At 36.9% G+C, this 24,375-nt stretch overlaps 1 protein-coding gene and 1 pseudogene across 2 annotated transcripts; both read left to right on the top strand.

Moving 5' to 3' along the window:
* Positions 1 to 1,787: 1,787 nt before the first annotated feature.
* Positions 1,788 to 2,477, top strand: LOC143538933 (uncharacterized). The gene has a single exon (XM_077032371.1). It carries the CDS (start codon positions 1,788 to 1,790, stop codon positions 2,475 to 2,477), a length of 690 nt encoding a protein of 229 aa, XP_076888486.1.
* A 6,279-nt stretch (positions 2,478 to 8,756) lies between these two features.
* Positions 8,757 to 14,347, top strand: LOC143538937 (P-loop NTPase domain-containing protein LPA1 homolog 1-like; annotated as a pseudogene). The gene is made up of 8 exons (XR_013136342.1): positions 8,757 to 8,932; positions 9,021 to 9,173; positions 10,083 to 10,408; positions 10,492 to 10,573; positions 10,655 to 11,038; positions 12,118 to 12,813; positions 12,885 to 12,980; positions 13,721 to 14,347. The product of XR_013136342.1 is annotated as a P-loop NTPase domain-containing protein LPA1 homolog 1-like (transcript).
* Positions 14,348 to 24,375: the final 10,028 nt, after the last annotated feature.

Raw genomic sequence — 24,375 nt, 5'->3', positions numbered from 1 at the left:
CCCGGGGCCGTGCTCATCCTGCACGGGGCCGTGCCTCACCATCCAGATTGCCTATAAATAGTGGCTCATGTTGCATTCATTAAGTGTGCCTTGAAAAGATTTTTATCCGATTCTCTCTTATAAAAACACACACTAACACTCACTTTGAAGATCTAGTGAAGAGTTTGAAGGTTTGGAGGTCATCACCACTAATCATCATCATCAACCATCATCAACTATCATTAAGAAGAATGATTCATCAACATTTGGTTAGATTGTTCCAAGTTTAATCATGTATTTGTTATTATCAATCATCTTAATGTTCACCATAATGCTCATTATGAGCTAAACTCCTTTTACCATCTAAAATATATGAAGAAGCTTTGTTTTACTTGATAATTAATCAAGACATGTGATGTAGTCTAGTTAAGTACATGGTTATGTTACAATTATCTTTTGATGAGAAATGTTTCACCATCTTAAACCATTAATTCAAAGTTGGTGGTTGTCAAATCTCATTGGCAATCGTTCATGATCGATTCATGTTCTTGAAAGATAGAAATACTTTGATACATTATCGAAACATGGATCCTTATATTGTACTTATAAATGATGAGATATAAGTTATGGTGTATTTTTCTAAACCTTGGTAATCCGAAAATGGCTTTGCTTAGGATATCAAATTAGCTAAAGAAACCATATGTTAACGGAATGTGTAATCATAACCTACTTAAATCAACCAAGGGGATGTTGTGTGATGAACTACAACCACCCGAAGTTGTTAGAATTGGTATTCGAGAAATTGGAGTCAATACTAATCTTTCTACTTAACGAAACTACTTTCCAACTTAAATTGACATCATTGAGATGGTATGGCATTAGGAAAGGGTGGACTTTAAAATGCGCATATCATCTCCTTAGTGCCAAAGATGCTCACTTTGGGTTAAGGAGTTATCTATCATATATTGCTACGGTAAGTTTATCACATGTCTACATATTAATTGTCAATGCTAAAATGGAGTGGATTCTTGATCTTAGATGGTAACCTTCGCATAATTGAACAACTCGTTTAGAATTTCTTATCTTGGTCACCTATATATTATATAAATGTATTTATATTTTATAAAAGTTCAAAAATTAACCCCAAAATGATTAAATCCTCCGATTAAAGTAAAGCAACGATTTATTATTAGAAACCTTTGTGTCCACGGATCGATACTTGGTTCTTACCAATACTATTCTATATATACGATAGGTACACTTGCCTATTTTGTGTGTGTTTAGTCTTTGTAGAAATCACTTTTATAAATTTAAAACACGATCTTGTGCAAATCAAATCATCCAATCCTTTTATATTTTATAAGACACGCGCAGAACACATCACTCGCGAAAAGGGCGATAGAATTGGGAGAACATGCCATCGAATATAAACCAAGGCTAGCAATCAAGGGCCAGGTTTTGGCCGACTTCATCGCAGAGATTCCTCAAGAAAAGGAAGAAGAACGCAAAAGAGAGATCGAAACCCCTGCAGATCAATCGAAAGATGAAGTCTGTAAGATGTTCACAGACGGAGCCTCCAATGATGAAGGCGCTGGAGCGGGCCTAAAGATAACCAACCCAGAAGGACATCACTTCACGTACGCATTGCGCCTAGAGTTTAAAGCACAAACAATGAGGCGGAGTACGAAGCCCTGTTGGCTGGGTTGAGAATCGCTAAGAAGCTAGGGGCACACCACTTGGAAGCACATGTAGATTCCATGTTAGTGGCAAATCAAATTGAATGATCATATGATGCAAAAGATGATAAGATGGCGTCATACCTAGCGCAAGCTAAAACGCTAATGGCAACATTTGCCACATGCAGGGTGAAACACATCAAGAGAAGTGAGAACAAACAGGCAGATGCCTTAAGCAAACTTGCAGCCGTTGGTTTCGAACACCTAGCGAAAGACGTCCGCATCGAAGTCCTAGAAACACCTTCAATAATGAACAAAGAGATTCTCGTCTGGTCAGAAGCAGAAAACAGTTGGATGACACCACTCATCAACTACCTCGCAAGAGGTATTCTGCCAGAAAAGAAAGCAGAAGCACGGAAGATTCGCCACAAAGCTTTGAATTACACAATCCAAGGAGACATTCTCTATAGGCGATCATACTTGGGTCCACTTCTCAGATGCGTGGACCCACAAGACGCAAATTATCTGCTTAGAGAAATCCATGAGGGAATATGTGGCGTACACGCAGGACCAAGAATGGTGGTCGCAAAAATCATGAATACAGGGTATTATTGGCCAGGCATGCATGTTGACGCCGAAAAAGAATTGAGAAAATGCAACGCTTGTCAACGCCATGCACAAGGCAAATTGGTGCCGTCATGGGAAGGCCCATATCGAATTAACAAAGTGTTGGGGAAAGGCGCCTACACTCTGATGCATATCGATGGCTCAGCGATTCCGAGAACATGGAATGCAATGCAATTGCGAAAATGTTATATGTAAATCGATTCCAACTTTAAAAACAGGCCAATGGTCAAATTTGAATGGAAACGATACTCTGCATTTCACAAAAGCATTCATTTATATACAAGAAATTACAAGCGAGCACTTATGCCCGCACACACAAAAAAAAGAACAAAATACAAGCCAAGATGACATAGCCTAATGTACATTGTCGATACTCTACCCAGAGTCAACGGCAGCGCTATCTTCTTGACTAACAACAGAGGCAGCGGAAGGCCCAGCTTGCGAAGGTTCAAGCAAATTACTCAACAGTTGCACGCCATTTTCCTCCTTCGCAAACTCAGCAACTTACGAAAGAATAGGAAACGTGAGGGAGTCATATTCCCTCTCGGCGGCAGTATACTCCTCGTCCACATCAACGGTGTGAAGAGCGTAGGCCTCAAGCGGAAGGTTCTCACGCAAATGCGTAAGGGCTTCTTGGAAACCAGCCTTGTGGCCAAGCTGTTGGGAAGCATTGACAAGGACTCCAACGCAACGAGTCATATCATCATCGCTAATGATGCGTTGGGCAACCTACATAAAAAAGCAATAGTTAGTAGGATAAACAAAAAGAAAAGAGAAGGGGGCAAAGGAAATACCTTGCGAATAACATGCTTCAACAGCCAATCGCGGTCAGCAGCAACGGCAGCAAGCTCAGAAGTCAAAACTTTAATGGCTTCCTTATTGGAAGCCAACGTGTCAGCCAGATTGCCAGCATCCGCCTTCCTCAATGCAGCTTCCGCCTCAAACTCTTCAATACGCTTACGGAATGAAGCGTTTTCACTCTCGAGTCGGGCGGAAGCCTCCTTCGCAGCAAGGGCGCGACTGCGTGCTTCTGCAAGATCAGCATTGGACTTCTTGCACGCAGCCTCAAAGTCCTTATAACGGGCAGCGCGCTCGCAGGGAGACACCTCAAGGTCAGCCTCAGCCTTCGCCAGTTTCGCCTCCACAGCGCTTAACGCTTGGAGATGATCAGACGACTCTTTGCCGGCTTTCCAGACACCAGCCTCGGCTTCCTTCACCATTTGATCCATCTCTCTCATACGAGCACCGACTTCAATCTTGTCCTCGTGAAGGGCACGGTTCTCGCGAAGCAACTCTGCGAAACAAGAAAAAGCCTGGACTTGGTGAAAAGCGGCGTCAGAGTACAAAGTACTCCGAGGTTGGATCTTGCGAGCAATGCACTCACCAGGAGGAACAACATACTCCAAATATTCAGATCAAGTAGCAGGATCCTCAAAGTTAGCGCCGCAGTTAATCGTCCAGCGAGGGCGGAAAATTTGGTTCGCCTCCATAGAATCGCGGGGGTCCATATCCACGTCAAGAACGCCCCCACTCAAACATCCGCTAAAGCCACCGCCGCTGCTACCCTGGAGTTCAAAAAATTTACCCTGTACCGTCGCACCAAGTTTAAACGGCGGCAACGGCACAGCCTCATCACCATCAAGAATAAAACCCTTGTCTGGCGAAGACTGTTTTGATTTCAAGAAATCAGCAACAGAAAGGCTGGCTGATTCAAGACTAACCTTGGGCGATTCGTCCACAATCGCCTTCATCGGTTGAATAAACGAAGCTGGTGGTGAGACAACCGGAATTGGCACAGTTGACGCACGGACAGTCGTCACAATGGTTTCGGCCTCAGACGGGTCAACCACATCCGTCATCATCGACAAAGTAAGCATACGTACAGTAGGCCCAGCCTCCGACAAGCTGCCAACACTTGTCATCACCAGAAAACTGACAAAAAGGGCCGCCAGAGATGAAGTAACGCCAGAAGCGGCTGGAGAAACAACCGATGTAGACTGCGCAGACACAGCAACCACATGCTGTGAAGCTGTTGGCGAGGAGAAGCCAACAGAAACCTGTGTGGTGGTGGTTGGGGAAGACGCCACGCTGGCACTCAGACCGAGTGCTTCAAGCATTGATGTCGACGAAGGCGCCGGTTCCTCAAAAGGAACATTGGAGATCATGACGACATCGTCATCATCATCCATGGCGTCTCTTACGGCGGCGTCTATTGGAGACGCAACCGTCTCCCCAACACCGCGTTGTACGCCCCTACTACTGCACTTAGGAAGGCGCACAACGTTAGATCTTCTACCTGAAAAAGAAAACAAAAAGTTAGCAAGATGATCAAATAGAAAGCAAAACAATGAAAATAGTCGGACCTACCACTCTGAAGAGCAACAGAGCTAGGAGGTGGCAGCGGTCGCGATGCAGGTGATCGCCCAATAGGAAGAGGAAACACAAAGTTTCGAGCGGTCCGAGAAAGGATTGGCTCCTCGTGGGGACCTAACTCCCTCCGCCCCAACATTTTAACGCCCTCAGGCGCAGGCTGCAGGAGGAGCATACGGTCATCCACCTCTGAAAGAAAAACAAGTTAAAACATCGCAGAAACAGTTCACACTTGGGAACAAAGAATAAAACTGATGCTAACCTTGACCGCCGTTAAGAATAGTAGGCACAAATGCCGCATCATCCCAAATTCGGCTCATGCCGAATAACACCAGCGCGCGCTCCTTATAATGACGGAGTGGAGAGAGGCTAGCCTTCAGAGTATTATACTAGTCAGAACCGGTATAAGGAGCCACTTTCGGCTCAGGAAGCTCCTTCACATCCGTAAAAAACATGGGATGTGGAACCACGCGCGCAGAAATGTAGAAGAACAAACTCTTCTACTCGTGCAAACTCGATGGTGCATCTAAGGCATTAGCCTTGGCACCTGGACGAGTATGCAAGTTGTACCACCCATGGGCGAAACGCCACCGGTAGAAAGCACATAACCGGTCAGCCGTCGGTGTAATACCGAGGCAATGACAGGTATATTCGAAATGGCGAAGACGAGCCATTCCGAATGGATGAATCTGACAGAGATGCAGCCTAAACACACCCAGAACGTCCACCAAAAACTGGGTAAGGGGCAATCGGAAATTACCCAGAAAGAAGTACTCCCGGTACACGGAAATCTTGCCAGTGGGAGCCTCACGAGCTGTCTTGCCAGAGGCAGTCAACTCAGGCTCATACTCAGGGCCGATGTTGTAAACCCTAACCACATTGTTGAAGTCGTCGGCAGACATACGACAACCGACGAACTCCATGCTATTATTCTTCTTAGACTTAGAGGTTTGGGAAGATTCAGCCATAAAATAAAGAAGGCTTGGAGGAAAGAAAACGATGAGAAATGATGTTTAAAATGGTGTAACCCCCCTATTTATACTAATCGCAGTTAATGAAGGAGGGGGGATACAAAAGAGATAATTAACGCGTGGCCCAATCAGAAAACACCACGATAATCGGATGGCAGAAGATATGTGATACAACTGGGCGCGTCACCGGGATTCTCGCCCACTCGCCTGACACAGGCAGAAAAGCCTGCAGGGCAGAGCAATCGTCGTCAAACTGTCACGTCCAGCAGTCGTTTCACTGACTTGCATTTAATTCACCCATCAACGCCAAAATTACACGTTATCCATATAAAAGGAAAACAAAGATGATAAGTGTTGGCCAAGAAAGGCTCCGCGCATGGGATGATTTAAACTAAATCACCCGCCAAACCAGGCTCCGCGCATGGGATGATTTAAACTAAATCACCCGCCAAACCAGGCTTCGCCATGGGATGATTTAAACTAAGTCACCCGCCAAACCAGGCTCCGCCATGGGATGATTTAAACTAAGTCACCCGCCAAACCAGGCTCCGCCATGGGATGATTTAAACTAAATCACCCGCCACACCAGGCTTTGCGCATGGGATGATTTAAACTAAATCACCCGCCAAACCAGGCTCCGCCATGGGATGATTTAAACTAACTCACCCGCCAAACCAGGCTCCGCGCGTGGGGTGATTTAAACTAAATCACCCGCCAAACCAGGCTCCGTGCATGGGATGATTTAAACTAAATCACCCGCCAAGCCAGTCTCTATAGGATGATCACCCGCCAAACCAGGCTCCGCCATGGGATGATTGTAACTAAATCACCCGCCAAACCGGGCTCCGCCATAGGATGATTTAAACTAAATCACTCACCAAAACAGGTTCCGTTATGAGAAAGATTTAGACAAAATCACCTTCCAAAACGGGCAACACTATGGGATGATTTATGATAAATCAACCGCCAACATAGGCCATACCGCGGGATGACTTACCATAATAGAATCGCCAAACTGCGATTGCAACCAATAAATCACCCACCAAATATGTGGGATTATTCGCAAAAGAAAAACCAAACCAACAACGGAAACCAGCGAAAAAACAAATAGCACGCATAACAAAAAGTCCATGATAAGTCCACAGCCCTCACTTCTTGAATGAAGGGCAACTATGGACTAGGGAGACTTGTAGAGGTAGGGTATGAAACCCAACATTTGACAAAGTATCACCAATTACATACGCTGGGCGGAACACTAAGCGCCAGGATGTCATAAACGCTGGGCGTAGTGCATGGCGCGAAGAGTGTAGTCCAATATTACCTTTTCTAACACCTTAGAATGGTAATGCAAAGGTCCCACCAGCATGGGACAAAAGGATGGTAACCCGCATAGGGATAAACACTAAACCAATGAGGATTAGACAACACATAAAGGACGGTACAAACAGTACAACCACGTCCTTGTCAAAAGGCCATGATGCCCACCAACTTCTACCAACCACCACGACCACACGAATGGAGAATTTTATTGATGGAAAACCTGACAATGTGGTTGGTCACACTCTCTCTCCTCCGGCTATAAATACCAGTAAACCTCCAAACGGTAAGCGATATACTTTCTCCTCCTATTACTATCACATTATACTACTCCGTACTATCAAGTACTGATTCTCACGCTGGAGGGTGGTTACGAGAGAATCCCCCCCATTCCTCGTAACGAGCTCACGGTGTTCTGTTTTGCAGGTTACACTTGTCTGCGCCAAAAAGGTTTTATAACCCCCCGTATAGGATACGTAACCACTACCCTCAAACTAACGTGTTAGACCTTGAGGGGTGGATCCGTGTTTCTTCACCACCGACACACTAAACGTTTGCTAGAGGTATAAATCCCTAAACTATGTGGATACCTATTTAGGTTTTATAACTTGTTTTCATGATTATTTACCCAATCCAAATATCATGTCTTATATCAATTACGGTGGTGGTCGGTGGGAGTGACCCACTGGTCCACCGTCTTTTTACAGATGATAACCATCAATTTTCATTAAGTTACACAATCAATCCTCATCACCATTTTTAGATGTTAACTCTTAACATTTATCAAGTTAGAATATCAGCCTCATTATTTTAATTAGATAATTTGTAATTCTCAAGTTCCATTATTTATACGTTGACCATCAAGTTTACTACACAATCAAATTCACAACCTTTTAATATGATAACACTTAAGTTCCATTAAATTACACAAACAATCACACGAGTTTTAATGCGGTACACAAGTTTTTAATAAGGAAACCCGCGTTTGTTAACATCTTTACATTGCTACCTTAAAACCGATTAACCAAACCAACCTTAAAACCGAACTTGTTTAAAAGCAATTATGTAAAAACCAGTTTAGAGCCAATTTAACCGTAGATTCATATCGATGAAACCGGTTTCAACCCAGTTATCCGAACCAAAAACCGATTGTAAACCAGTTAAGAAACCAATTTCAACCTAAACCCAAATCAAGCATAACCTTGTTTTGACTTTTGTTAACCAAATCTAACTAGTTTAGAGTTTGAAACCGGTTTAGAGCATTCCCAATGGGTTTTCCATATCCATCTTCATTTCTAAAATTTAGAAAAAACATCCAAATAATCACTTCAACCCATTCTCTATCTCCAAACTCTATCTCTAAATTTTAGTGAAATGATATAAGAAGCCTTCAAATTTAGAGTGTTTCACAATACTCAATTTCCATCCATCCTTCTATAAATTGATATTAGAAATCATTTTATATTGAAAATAATAATAAGATAAATGAATATAGAGATGATAACGAAGAATGAGTTAGGAGAAGTTATTAGAAAATGATGTATAAATTAAAAAAATTATGTTTTTTAATTAAGTTTTAAAGATGAAGATAGAGAACTTGAAAATGATGTTACGTACCTCTACCTACAACCAGTATCAAATTAAGAAAAGATACGAGCAAATTGCATGTATAAATATATTATAAATACATTTCCAAAAACTTATAATTTCAGTTACACATGAATTAATGAATATTATAATTATATGACTGAAAGATATCTTAACATTTAAGAAACCCCCTATAAATACAAGAATAATATTGAATCCAGAGTTCCATTCCAATTCTACCTACCGTCAATGGATCTCCGACATGGTCAACAATTCTAGAGAGAGAAACCAAAACACAATTCAATACATTTCTAGAAAGAGAGAGAAACAACACAAACACTGTACTGCTCAATTAACCGGAACAATGACGTCATTTTAACACCGATTTCAAACCCTAAGTTTCACGTAAGGAATCCAATTGCTTTATCATCAATTTCATTATATAATAATAATATTATTATTAAATAATAATGTAATGTGATGAATAGGTTAGGGTTACGGAATGACGGAGATTGGTAAGCTGCTGTACGTAGTGGTGGTGGACGATGAGGATTCTAACAACGATGAGTCTTCGTTTCGGTACACTCGGCCGGTGCTGCAGAGCACTTTGCAGTTGATGGGATGTAAAGCGCGTCATGCTTTCAAGGTATATATATATATATATATATATATATATATATATATATATATATATATATATGTTTATTTGGTGCGATTCGAATATTAATTTGGTGATTGATGATGATTGGGAGGGATGTGAAGTCCGGATTCGATATGATTTTGTTTTGAATTTGTGAATTTTGTGATAATACTGTTTTCTTGAAAGTGATGTTTTTGGTGCTGTTATAAATTTCTTTCAGAAAGTGACTTGTTGCCCTAATTGATGAATGTAAACCAGCCGAGTTTTCACTTACGAAAGCTCGGTTTTTTATTAAGCTAAAGCTCGGCTCGTTTATTATTATGTTTTTAATAATTTATATATATTTTGGGAAAAACCTTAACGGGCCTAAGCTTGGCTTGAGCTCCGCTGTGTGGTGTAAAGTTAATATTCAGATGTCCAAAAGAGGTTAAAATTTAGAATACCAAGGCTTTCGGCAAGCCTAAACGAGCTTCCCAAAGACTCGATAATTAAACGAGCTTTATTTGAGCTCGAAAAAGATTGGCTCGTTTGAGCTTTTATCGGTCTGCTCTCGAGTAGCTCGTGAGCGGCTTGGCTTGTTTGCACTCATATGATGATCTGATTTTTTCCTGACTTAATTAGGTTAGGTTTGAGCTTTTATCGTTCCGATCTTGAGTAGCTTGTGAGTGGCTCGGCTCGTTTGAACCAATATTGATGATCTGGTTTTGCCTAATTTAATTAGGGTTTTTCTGAGCAAGATCTAATTTTGGCCAACTTGCTTAGCTTTTTTTATGAGATGATCTAATTTTGGCTAACTGAATTAGGTTTTTTTGAGTATGATCTAATTTTGGCTAACTGATTTACGTTTTTTTAGTGTGATATAATTTTGGCCAAACTTAATTAGGTGTTTTCTGATTATGATCTTTTTGACCACAGATAAGTCAAAGAGTGTTTGAAGTCATGAGAAAGAAAGGGCTAGATGACAATTTAGCTGATATAGGTGTGATTCAATGGGGAAATGATTTCTTGAAAGTTCATCCTGTGAAAGATAATACTTGTGACATTAATAATAAGTCTGATAAGATGAATGGAAGTAATAATCATGTGGCTCCTGAAAAGGATGGGAAAACTTTTGATTCATACAAGAAACGCACGACAATCGTCGTAAAACGGAAGATTTTCATAGATGTTGTTTGTGATGCTCTGTCTGAGTACAAATATGTTGGTCCCAATCAAAGAGCGGATTTTGTTTTAGCCTGCAGGTACAACAAGATTCACATATTTGTTTGACTTTGTAATCGTACTTAAGGAACCACATTAAACACGTTCTACCTTAATTTTTTAGAATTCGTGAAAGGAAAGAATCAGTTACTGTGTTACTCTGCGGGACCAGTGGATGTGGCAAATCAACACTATCAGCTTTGCTGGTATAATAATCTTTGCTTTATAAACATTTATCTTTTTTCATTAATGAATTTGTGTTACATATATTAGTTAATGAACTGCAGGCTAGTAGGTTAGGGATCACAACTGTTATATCAACAGATTCCATACGCCACATGATGAGAAGTTTTGTAGATGAAAACCAAAATCCACTGCTATGGTCTTCAACTTACCATGCAGGCGAACATTTAGATCCAGTAGCGGTTTCAGAAGCCAAGGCTAAAAGAAAAGCTAAAAAAGAAGTCAATGGTGCATTTGATGCTTCCTCAAATCAACCCGATTCTAGTTTGACCGCAGTTGACTTGATTGGCCCTAAACAAATGGCCATTGAGGGATTTAAGGCACAAAGTGAGATGGTTATTGATAGCCTTGATCGACTTATAACCGCGTGGGAAGAACGGAAAGAGTTAGTTGTTGTGGAGGGTGTTCATTTGAGCCTTAATTTTGTGGTATGTAATATAAATTATTTGTTTCCATTAAAGGTTGATGTTGACATATTAGTAAATGGGTTGGGGTTATGTTTTATATCTAACGAGTCAAACGGGTAAAATATATAGTTACCTTGAAAGGAACCAGATCAAACAACATAATTTTTTAATAGAGTAAAATTTTGAAGAAAGAACGAATTTTAGGTCAACCCAGTTTGACCCGTATCAAAAAGTACCCATTTTGATACTACCCCTTTTAGTTATAAAACTTTGGACAAAAGGTGTTTTGGACCATGCTGACCCCTTACAATTAGGCTTGTAAAGGAACAGAACAAACACGAAAGGAGTTTGTTCATGGTCGTTCACTTAACTTTACCCGAACAAACGAACGGATACGAACACTTTAATGAACAAATTTTCTTGTTGGTGTTTGTTCGTGAGAAAATGGACGTGTTTGTGTTTGTTTATGCTTGTTCTTTAGTACTCTAAACGAACGGTTCACGAACATGAATGTACGACAATCAAAATTAAACGTGAGTATCTAAATTAAAGTCTAAAATAGCATTATCCTTACAACCAACATTTTAGAAGCTAACAAAGGGTTCGAAATGAGCAAAAAGTTGTGTTCATGTTCGTAAAGGTGTTTTGGACCATGCTGACCCCTTACAATTAGGCTTGTAAAGGAACAGAACAAACACGAAAGGAGTTTGTTCAAGGTCGTTCACTTAACTTTACCCGAACAAACGAACGGATACGAACACTTTAATGAACAAATTTTCTTGTTGGTGTTTGTTCGTGAGAAAATGGACGTGTTTGTGTTTGTTTATGCTTGTTCTTTAGTACTCTAAACGAACGGTTCACGAACATGAATGTACGACAATCAAAATTAAACGTGAGTATCTAAATTAAAGTCTAAAATAGCATTATCCTTACAACCAACATTTTAGAAGCTAACAAAGGGTTCGAAATGAGCAAAAAGTTGTGTTCATGTTCGTTGGTTTATATAACATACCGACGTAAACGAATTTGAATGCTTCTGGTTTCTTTCTTGGAAATGTGGCTTTATTAAAGACCTGATATGATATTTATATAATATGCAGATGGGGTTAATGAAGAAACATCCATCAATCATACCATTCATGATATACATAACAAATGAAGACAAACACATGGAACGATTCGCAGTTCGTGCAAAATACATGACTCTTGACCCCGCCAAAAACAAATACGTGAAGTACATTAGAAACATTAGAACAATCCAAGAATACCTATGCAACCGAGCCGACAAACATCTAGTCCCAAAAATAAACAACACAAACGTTGACAAAAGCGTTGCTGCAATACATGCGACAGTTTTCAGCTGCTTAAGAAGACGCGAAGCTGGCGAACACCTTTACGACCCAATCACCAACACAGTTCCTGTAGTCGATGAAGAATATAGAAACCAGTGTGCGGCCAATTCACTGGGATCAAAAGGGATGCTTCAGTTAATTCAGAGACAAGGCTCTACACGACACTTAATGGCTCTTTTGAACAATGATGGTTCAGTTGCTAAAGCATGGTCTGCTGAAGATGGGTTAGGTGTGCCTATGTTTGAACCGTTACGAATCGGGAAATCTGAATCGGTTAACTTGCAATTTGGTAATTTTGGAATTAGTGCTTGGCCGACTGATGTTGGGTGCACGAGTCATGCGAGTAGTGTTGATGAGTCGAGAGGTGAACTTACTGATAATGGTAGTAAATATTATTCTTCGTGTTGTAGTTCACCTAAGGTCTCTGAAGGACATGCTAAAGAGGTATATTATTCTTATCATAAGCGTTTAATTTGTTTCAAAGATTGTAAATTAATAAAGTTGTGAACTTTTAGTTGAAAGAAGAGATGTCGGCATATGGTAGTGATGAAGAGGTGGATGATTCGCGTGAGGATGATAGTGATGATGCTAAAGAACATATGCATGAAGAGGTTAGTAGTTGAATTTCAGTTTGTTAATCTCAGTTTCTTATCTAAAAGATTTTGGGGGGGGGGGGGGGGCGTTTGGTTTACGTAATATTTTTTTTACGGAATTGGAATTTTCTAATTGATTTGTATTCACATTCAAATTATAACTTATTCTATGAACCAACATGCTAATAATGGAATCAGAATCCAATTCCATTATATTCCGGCGAACCAAATGTCTGATTGTTGTTGTAATAATTAGGCATGTAAACAAACCAAATGTTCAGTGAACTGTTCATTAGGAAGTTTGTTATGTTCATTTATTTATTTAATAAATGAATGAACGCGAACAATGTTTGTTTATTTAGTTAAACGAACAAAGATGAACACATGTCTTGTTTGCTCATTTAATTCGCTTATGTTTTATTGTTTGTGTTCTTTTAGTTACATTTATTTATGTTCCTTATTTTACGTTAAGTTCGTTTAAATTTTCAATTTTTTACGTCTATTACAATTTAGTCTAGTTTTATCAACATTTTAGGCTCAACAGATTGGTTCTCACGTTTACCTTTTTAATTAGCTTTAGTTCATCTATTTTCAGCTATATTCTTTCATTTATGTTCGTGAACCATTCGTATATACTGTTAATCGATGAACATGTACATATGCATTTTTTTAACGAGCAAACACAGACAAGAACCCCCCCCCCCCCCTCAATCGGTTTGTTTACAAGCCTAGTAATAATTTTGTTTATTTGTATGCAGATGGAAGGATCAGTTGACGAGGAATCAACGAAATCGGATGAGGAATATGATGATCTCGCCATGCAAGATATTCAAGAAAATGGTTACTTTACTGATGTGGAATTAGAATCAGAATCCAACATATCTGGTAGCAACCAACTTGATGCACTGACAAGCACTCATACCGACAAGTATAAACAGAATCTGGACCGTTTTATGAGAACCAAACGCGAGACAGCGCCAGTGGTTAACTCAAAAAGATTACCTGTTAGAGGGCGGTCCCAAAGTATTTCAGCATCTGGGAAAGATGAACACCGATGGACTCACTAATGGTTAATTCAAAAAGATTGCTATCTTCTGGAAGCGTCAGAGTCAGAGGGCGGTCGTTCAGCATTTCACCCTCTGGGAAAGATGAGCGAGTTGAGTTGCCTGGTTCCATAGCCTTGAGCTTTGTAAAGGCGGAGTCTTGAGCCTGTTTAGGTGGTTTGCAGGGTAGGTTTTAATCCTTTTTAACCTTTAATTTATGTATATTATGGGCATTTGTTCTTAAGTCCTTAGAAGTTGAAAGTAGTTTGATCATGATTTGCATGGGTGGTGTGGTTGTGGTGTATGTGAAATTGTTGGCTTCTAAAAATTGGAGCAATTTCGCTTTTATCATATCATTTTCATCGAACATTTGGTGTGCACTCTTAATGTGGAATGATTGACCTCTTAATGTGTAATGATTGACCGTATGTTGTAAATTTTAATGACGAGTTACCGTTCATTAGAACATCTGTAGGTGTAACCTTTAGTTTTTGGCTTTCGGGACATTTAGGTGTTGGCAATTTGGCATGAGACGATTAGGCAGTATTTGATAAACCTGCATCTCTTTGAGAATATTGTTGATGATAGGGCTTCTTGGAGACGTAGAATTAATGTTAAGGACTTCTAGGGAGATGATTTTATTTTGGTTTAAAAATATGTCATAGGGTCGAGATAATGTACAATAATGTCTTAACGTACTATAGGTGCGCGAGATGCTCAAAGGCAAAAAACAAAGGCATAAATATTAAAACACTAAAACGTTCAACCAAAAACCTAAAACGGTCAGCCAAAAACTAAAACGCTCAAAAACGGTTTTCGTAGAAAAAGTAAAAAATTGATCAATTAACGATCCAAAACTGTTTATTTGGTGAACCAATGATTAATTGGATATATATTGACGATTTCGAGATCTTGTGATATGATTTCATAGATCGATTTCATGAAAAATAAGTATTCTTGTATTCTTGTACGTTAAACAATTATTGTATTGCATATTTTCTCTAGAGTCATAACCTTACCTACTCAGTATAATTTGTTATGTTACTATTACCATTTATTTTTATCACTAATACTGCTATTTATTTTATCTACTCATCATCCTTCTTTTTCCGTTAGTACTAAATATTACACTTTTCTAATATTCTAATTTATACCTTATTTGCTATCCTATTATTATGTTGTTTGTTTTTGGAGCCAGAGGTCTCTTGAAAGCAGCATCTCTATTTTCAATGATAGATGTAAGGTTTGTCTACATCCATCCTTCTCAGACCCAACTAATAGTTTTGCTATGTTTGGAATCTACGGTATGATTGTTTTTTTGTTGTTGTTAGGTTAGTCGACCGATAACGTAGTATAGTAGAACTTCTCAACTAAAAAAAAGGTAGAATGTGTTATTACACCATTGTTTGTCTTTGATTATGTAAATTATGGAATGTAGGGACTAGGGACCAATGTATAAATAGATTCACATGCAGTTTATGGTATTGTATATAGCTTTTCGTTTGTCAATCAAGTCTACATATACATAATTTTTGTAGGCTTTGTAGGCATGGACCATTATAAAACATACACACGTGCAAATGTCTACACATATATACTTACATATTAAAAGCATGTACATATATGCATGTGTAATTGACTTTAGAAAACTTGGATGTTACCATTAGTAAATTGATGTATCTGGACATACATATATAAACATACATTACAGCCAAACAAACTTCTTTTTCATATATGAATTTATTTTGTCACAAAGAATGTATATATGTATGTTCTTCACACATAAATAGATATCATGATGGTCATCATTCATCAACATGTGTACGTTCGATAAACTGTTTAAACAATTTGAAATGTTAATATCAAACGTAAATTCATATATCATATAAAGAAAACGTCTTGAATAGGTAGGCACATTTGACTAAATGCTTTACAAAATAGGCATTAAAAATTTGCCAAATCGACATAGACATACCCATTATGAGTCGCCGACGTTAGCTCCTTAATTGGACGCCTCTAGGCACCAAGTGAGCCCAACTTTTCTCCCTTTCAATATTAGCTAGCACAACCTGATGATGACATGTGTCACGGATAGGCAGCCTTGTTGCCTAAATTTGAATAAGATGGCTACACACTTGTCTTAGCTGATAGGGATACAACGGTGTCTAACAGGTTTGATAAAGCACCTCCCTATCCTAAACAAGCCATATATCCAGCCAACTACCCAAGCCGGCTCCAAAAATGGCTGTTAGGCTAGAACGGTCCCTGACACAGCTTGTTAGGCTAAAACAGTGTTCGACCCAGGCTAGGGTGTTGCATACTGCTCAATGCATAGGCTCTACGGACTACGGTTGCCGATTTTGGTTAGGCTGTGATGATGCCTGACTACCATTGCCTAGGATGTATTGGTGTTCGGTTAGGCTGTAAATGTGGCTGACCACTATCACCTAGACTGTAACGGTATCCAACATGTTAGAAGTGAAAATTATAGTCTAGGAATGTGGTTAACATAAATTACCAGTTTCGAATGGTTTCTCGTTTCCTTTTACTAAAAAATGTTGTGATGTTATGAAGTTGGAGTTTTTATAGGCTATTCAACAATTTTTTTGGTAGCTTGTTGTAATTCGTCATTTCTTAATTTGATTTCTAAGGTGTAAATATGGTGTTGGTAAAAAATATTTCGTCCAATTAGCCTAGTTGGAGCGATTTATAAGGTTGTGACAAAATTCTTGTGAACTGATTATGTAAGGTGTTTGCTGATGTTTTTACTCTGGAACAAACGACTTTTTTTAAAGGGCAACATATTTTGGATGGGTTGTTAATCTTGAACGGGTGGTGGATCGGTTTTAAAAAAGGAACAAAAAGTTGATGTTATTCAAAATCGATTTTGAAATTAGAAAGCAGAGCAAAAGGTTTACTTTGTATTTTTATAAACCTAATATTTTTTAAATGCTAGGGACGAGTTTTCTAGGATGCGAGCTACTAGGTGCACGTACTTTGACATTAAACCCCGTAGCCACGAGTAGTTTGACATTAGAATCAGCAACCACGAGTAATTTTAAATTGCTACGAACAAGTAGATTTTGTGTGTGTGTGTGGGGGGGGGGGGGGGTGGGAGCTACTAGTTGTTGATCAGTTTTTCATGTAAGTAATAGAAAACATGATAAGTATTAAACCTATGAACCTGTTGCAGCAGAGAGAGTTGTAACCGCAACAGGGTATGATGTAGTCGACATGTTTGTCATCTTAATCAAGTTCCCCTTTATGATGTATAGTTAAGGATGTTAGGGTTTTTGAGAGAAACCCGGTTTAAGATAGAGGAGACACACAAAATTATAATGCGTGTGTGATTAGGTTATGATGTTAATATTTATCTCTCTTTATATACACACAAGGGGAAACCCTTTATTAGCTAGTAAGGGTAATATGACCCATCAACAATTACCAAACTAATATATAATAAGGTTTAATTAATATTTTAATCTATTATAATATAAATGATTATAATGACCATATATAAATATATATAATTATATATTTAATCTTACATTCTCCCATTTGGTCGAGTAATAATTTATTTTGAGTATTATATAAGCCTGATCATGAGTTAACACTCATTTTAGCTTTAAACTTAAACTGGAGCAGAGAAATACAGTCATTGAATTGAACATCATTTTCAAGACTGTATTTGTCTATAATTTGTCTATATGACAAATTATTATACAAATCAAACGTTTGATTTGTATAATAATTTGTCTATATGTCATTATGCATGCAGAACATATTAATAAACATACAAAATCAAAACTGACGTACAAAATTAAAGTTGATGCCTAAATTGATTTCGAAAACTAAAAGGATAATAATAAGATTTGGTTCAAATCTTTTAATTATTAACAATTATATCTATTTCCTATTTTAATGGGATTCAAATCTTTTAAGAAAATACCAAAACTTTTAATATATTAAAGATTTGAAAAATTATATCCCTAAATTAACTTTAAAAGATTTTAATCTAGATTTGAACCAAAATATATTATAATTTTCAAAAATTATGATGAATACGAAGAACATCGTCGAAAATTTTAATTGTTAAACATTTACAAAAACTGGAATCGAAATCTTTAAATATGATTTTAATAGATTTCGAAAATATTAGAGTTTATTAAATATTTTTAGCGATTTTAAACAGTTTCATATATTGTTTTCGTAATAGAACATGAAAACAGAAACCGAAAAAAGTAGGTTTTATCAAGTTTTAGTTCATGTCTTTTGATTCAATTCCACATTTAGGAAAAACATGAAGAAATGATTAATCAACATCACTTTGATGTCACATGTTGAGCAGTTCTTCATGTAAGTAAAAGAAAACATGGTAAATATTAAACCTATGAATCTGCTACAACAGAGAGAGTAGTAACCGCAACAGGGTATGCTGTAGTCGACATGTGTGTCATCTTGATCGAGTTCCCCTTTAGAATGTATAGTTAAGGATTGTGTTAGGGTTCTTGAGAGGAACCCGGTTTAGAAGAGAGGAGGCACACAAAATTATAATGTGTATGTGATTAGGTTATGATGTTAATATTTATCTCTCTTTATATACACTTAAAGGGAAACCCTTTATTAGCTAATAAGAGTAATATGACCTATCAACAATTACCAAACTAATATAGAATAAGATATAATTAATATTTTGTTCTATTATAATATAAATGATTATAATAGCCATATATAAATATATATAATTATATATTTAATCTTACACTAGTCACTAGCAATTTAGACCCATTTGTTAGTTTCTAATTGGTGTTTAAAAGTACTCGTCTTCGCTATGAATAGTTGTCACAAGTACTTTGAAGGAAGACATTTGTGGAATTTTCACAATAATCTATAATCATTGGAATCTTTAATTCCAATATTCATGCCTTGAATTTTCTCTTTCTTAAATTGAGAAATCATGTGTCGATAATTAACACGTCTTCATCCTTTTTGCTTTTGATATATTTAGGTCATTGCCTCCGAAGCTATTACGTTTCTTAAAAGAGTTCAACGGGTCATGCATAGTAACTTATCGACGCCAAAGAACTACAACTTTGTTTTCAGTAGGATCGGGTTTGTCATTTAAAAGGGGGTGGCGGCGCAGCTTGTTGTCCGCTTATCCATCCCTCTATTGTAATTGGATCTTTTCCCTAATATTATAATAATAAATGATTGTATGATAAAAGATCATTTTCATCCAAATCTTTCTTTTTTAATACATGCGTGAATTTATTTTTCGCCTTAAGAAATTTAAGTTCAAACTATTAACGAAAGATTAGGTATTTGGAGTGGGGATCGAGGAATCTATTGTTCACTCCTAGATTGTCATTAGCATGTGGGCACATTGCCTTTAGTCCATTTAATATTAATAATAATCCGTTTAATCCGGATTTTAATAAACAAATAGTAAGTAATTAAAGTCTTTGATGGGAGGGGGCATGTGAACATGTCTACCCAATTAATTTATTTTCTAATATATATTATTAAAACCATAATCTCAATTATCACCATTCAAGCTCAAACATGAAAAAAAAATTATTGTATTAAAAACCAATGTATCCGCCAGTTGAACCGATTATGCCTAGACATCTTAATTAGTTGAAGCGCACACACAGTTTAGAGACGAGTACCACCCCTTGTTGAATACGGAAAAACATTGGAAAATTTCGAGGAAAAGCTCAAAGTGGATGGGCCAATCGCCTAAACGTTCGGTGATAAAAAATGGCAACTTTCAGTGATTATCTCTCGCCTCAACCTAATTCTGATGTGCAGTCTCTAGTGGCGGAAATATGGTATAGGTAGGGGTAACCCGGGTTACCCCTCAACTTCCATTCCGTAATGTATTTTTTTTAATTTTCTGCGTTTTATATATTGGGTTACCCATAAACGAAAACTAGGTTACCCCTCAAAGATTTTGATAAGTCCACACATTAGTTAAAAGCCCACCCGACTTAAATAAAATAAAATCAAAAAATAATATAAAACATATTACATACCTGATTGTCACACCCCGAAAACCTTAACTTAACACAGCGGAAGTCTTAGCTTTAATTCGTCGGGTTAAAACAGACGCCGATAGTCAACAATAATAAACAATTAATAATAAAAGCATCATCTTTTATTATAAGAAAATATTTTACAACATCAGAGTTTACTACACGTGCTAATGCACGGTTTACAACACTTCACTTTTGTTCAAACACCCCACGCTCTTATTTCCATGCCACCTCGAAACCTTCACTTTCCTGCAAAGCATATTTAAATAATTTTTGGGTCAACACGAATGTTAGTGAGTTACTCCTGAGAAGAAAAACTTATTATATAAATATAAACAATTTATATATAAACAACACATGAATATAATGGTGTACGGCCATTATACTCCCAATTAAAGACCGATCAAACACGGTACACACAATAACGAAACCCGCATTTTACCTTTAAGCACAAAAAGCGTTAGTTGTAGACTAGCTACGAATACAACGCGTGTATGACTACCAATTTGATAACTCGAAACGTACCATACTCAAAATATTCCCACTTTTAACCCAACGTGAATGGAAGTGGGGGGCGTCACCCCGATAGATCTACCAACATTTCTGTGTCCGCCGTCCGGTTAACAGTTATTTAACCAAATTGATTCATCCCACAATAACGACAATTTGTAGTATAATGCGTTTTCAACACATATATATATAAAAACGAATATAGATATACAATATGCTTTTCGGAGGAAGAACTCACCTTTGATTTCGAAGTTTCGATTAAACGCTTGTTCCTATATTAGTATACGTTTGTTAATTTTAGGTTTGACTAAAAAATATATATTCTTATTCTAAAAATCCACACAAGCATATAACACATAAAGTTTACTACTTATAATCTTATAATTCTATACTTAAAAATATAAACAAGTAATAATCAACTAATAATTGTTTTATTTAATAATTTAATTTAATTATTAAAATTTATAAAATTTATTACCTTTAGTTGCTGGAGTGTTTTGGAAAAATTCAAGTTATCATTTTATTTAAAATTTTGACTCTATTATAATCGGTTTTGTCGGTTTTGCCGGTTTCGTCGGTTTTGAGCTTAAAAACGAACCGGTTGTCCTTTTTACGAAACTTTTAGTTTTAAATTATCTAAAACACTTTTTATATGGTTTTTAGTCAAGTTTTATTGGTTTTTCAATAAAAATGTTTCGGTTTTTATTTTATTGCCAATTTCTTAAAAATGCCAATTTTTAACGTTTTCGTGTCGGTTTTCGCGACACGAACCGTGTTGGTTTAAGTTTTGCTATTCTTGACTTTTCTTATACTTTAACTTATGTTAAATATAAGAATATTATGACTTTAGGAGCTGTTTTAATTCAGTTCCAAAAACTCATGTCGGTTCACCTTAAAAGTCGAACTTTCCGATCGTTAAAGTCACCGACAAGCTATTTAAGTCACAATGTCAAAACCAAACCATTTGGTACAGCAAATATACACATAATAACAAATAATATATCATCATATACATGTTTGATCATCTAGCATCAAGTATGCACATAAAACAAATTTTTAACTACACATGTTCAAGCCTTAGCTTAAGTTTTCAACTATACAATATACATGTTATTTCTTCAATCTCTACAAGGTGTTTATGTACCAAAATTTCCAGATCTTACTAATCCATAGTAACATCTTATTTCATCCCATAATTATCCTTTAACAAACACATTCTTGATTTCTTTAACAATAAAGTTTCTATTATTAGTAAGTAGCAATTTTTCATAACCTTATTATCATACTAACAATCTTTACAATGGAGTTTACTAAAGTAATCCTAACCATAAGTCTTTAATCATCCACACAAGACTATGTTCACTTATCAAATCATTTTGCAAAACATCTTGTACAATTTATAAAGTTTCCTTTATTAGTAAGTTTAACACAAACTCTTGTTTATCTAAGTTATTATGTTTCATGCATCCTAGTACTTCTAGTAGATTTCATTCCTTTCCATATGTCCCATTCAATCACTTAGTTTGTCATTTTCAATCCATATAAAACAAGTATGAGCTTTATGATAAAAATCAAATTTTGTATTACTTGCATGTGTAAGTGACTTTCCATCAAAGTCAAATCCCTACACTTTTGTCAACCCTTTTTCCAAGATTCTTTCAACACCATTATTATTATTACTTACAACTTTTTCAAGTAATTAAGTATGTGGGTTTTCAAGATTATCACTTTTCTTTAACCATTTTACCATTTAACAAACTTACAACTCCAATCCATTACCAAAATCAAAATCCATGGTTCTAATGAGTGTTTTTATCCATAATCCATTTCCAATCTTTTGACCATTTTCACATTTACTTCCAATATTAAAACAATACTTAAACTCATTTGTTAAACAAACTCAAGTAACATCCATATGGACAATCTATACAAGCTAAAAATGTAACCATATCAAGTCCTATAATCAACAAAACCCATCTTATGCATTCCTATGTAAAATCACGGCTACAACATACATGCATATATCCATATCATGCTTGCATGTGTACTACCAAACATACTAGAATCAAACCTTAAACATCAAATAACAACTAGTATACACAAATCTTTGAAGTGGGTTACCTTGGGTTTCGGATTTGGTGCTTATGGTGGTGATAGTGTAACCTTGGGTTGGCTATAATCCTTCCTTTGGCTTCCTACTTCTTGTATTTTGCTTAAACTTCCACCCAAAGATTTCCTAAACAAGTGTTGTGTGTGTAAAAATTTGAAAATGTGAGATGGTAGGGAGTTGAAGGGGGTGGCCGGTTATATGGAGGAAGGAAGAGAGGGGTAGAGTGGTGAGTTGTATACTAGGATAGGTGTGTTGGATGGTTTGTTAGGTTTACAAGTAATCTAGCAATCATTACCTACTTACATGTGAGCTTCTTATTGGTGGGTTTGGGAGGTGGGGTTGGGGTGTGTGTGTGTGGAGGCCGAGAGAGATGGGAGAGGGAGAGGAAGAGGTGATTTGAATAATAACATGTGATTAATTATTAGGTGTTAACGTTTAACGTATCTCGTAATCTAGCTAGCCAAACGACTTCCGTTTCTAATAATTTTTATCAGACTTTGAGTGAAATTAGATTACAGTCAATGTCTGTCTAAAAACATAATTTTCTGATAAACTTAATGTCGGGCTCTTACGGTGTCCTCTGCTGGCTTTCGGTTACTTATTTTCTAATTTTCGCGATTCGAACCTTCTAAAATTAAGTTTATACACTATCTCTAATATTCTAACATAAAATTTTATTTTTTGAGGTCATCTTGACACGTTTATGAATTTATCCGTTTTGAGATATTACCCGGTGTTAATCTGTACAGTGTCAGCTACACGACAAAATTGAACTTTTTCGGGTTCCATATATTAATATTCAACTAAAATCAAAAACTTTGGCTAAAAATATTATTCCTATATATTTACCTTACTAATTAATACACGATTACGGTTAATATAATTACCAGATTGGTCTAATTTTTGGCGGTTGTCACACTGATCACCATCGATCCTTCTCCCTCTGCTCCCACCATATCCAGACCAGCCACCACTCCCGTCCGCTGGCCCCTTATCCAGCCAACTCTGTCATCCCCTCCGATTCACCATCGAGCACAAATAATCAAAGATTCAAAGGTATTGTTCTTGTTTGTTTTTTTTTTATTTGAGGGTTTATATGTAAAAGAGATGAAATTGGACTTTAAGTTAGGGTTTGGCTGCTAATTTTAGTTGTTATTGTCTTTGTTTATAATTAAAATTGTAACTCTTACTTTCTTATATAATTAGGCCATTAGGGTATTTGGAACTTTGAAGAAGAAACCGCATCCTAAACAAGTTCTTATTGGCAAATTTTTGAAAAGGCTTTCAACCACGAAATTATAACTTTCCATGCAAAGCCTATAATGGTAATCCGAGACGTTTTAATGTAGAATGGTTTGATAAATATCCGTGGTTAGAGTATACTATAAAAATAGACAAAGCATATTGTTTATGTTGCTACTTGTTTAAAGAAACCTGGTCATCAAGGTGGAAGAGATACGTTTTCAACTGAAGGCTTTTTTAATTGGAGTAAACCAGGTGCTTTAAAAGAACATGTTGGGATGGTTGACAGCTATCATGTTAAGGCGATGCAAAAATGTGACAATCTCTTGAACCAAAAACGACCATTCATGAGAAATTCAATAAGCAAAGTAAAGAAGAAAGGATTGGAAATCAGTTTTTAATAATGCGCTCGGTTCATACTTCGTAGTACCAGATTCTTGTTAGAAAATTCTTTATCATTCCATTGTCATAAT

Source organism: Bidens hawaiensis, unplaced genomic scaffold (genome assembly GCF_021521415.1).
Source record: "Bidens hawaiensis isolate Kalapana, Puna unplaced genomic scaffold, B.hawaiensis_p1.1 tig00011762_1, whole genome shotgun sequence".
NCBI lineage: Eukaryota > Viridiplantae > Streptophyta > Magnoliopsida > Asterales > Asteraceae > Bidens > Bidens hawaiensis.
This window is presented reverse-complemented; position numbering and strand designations above follow the sequence as displayed.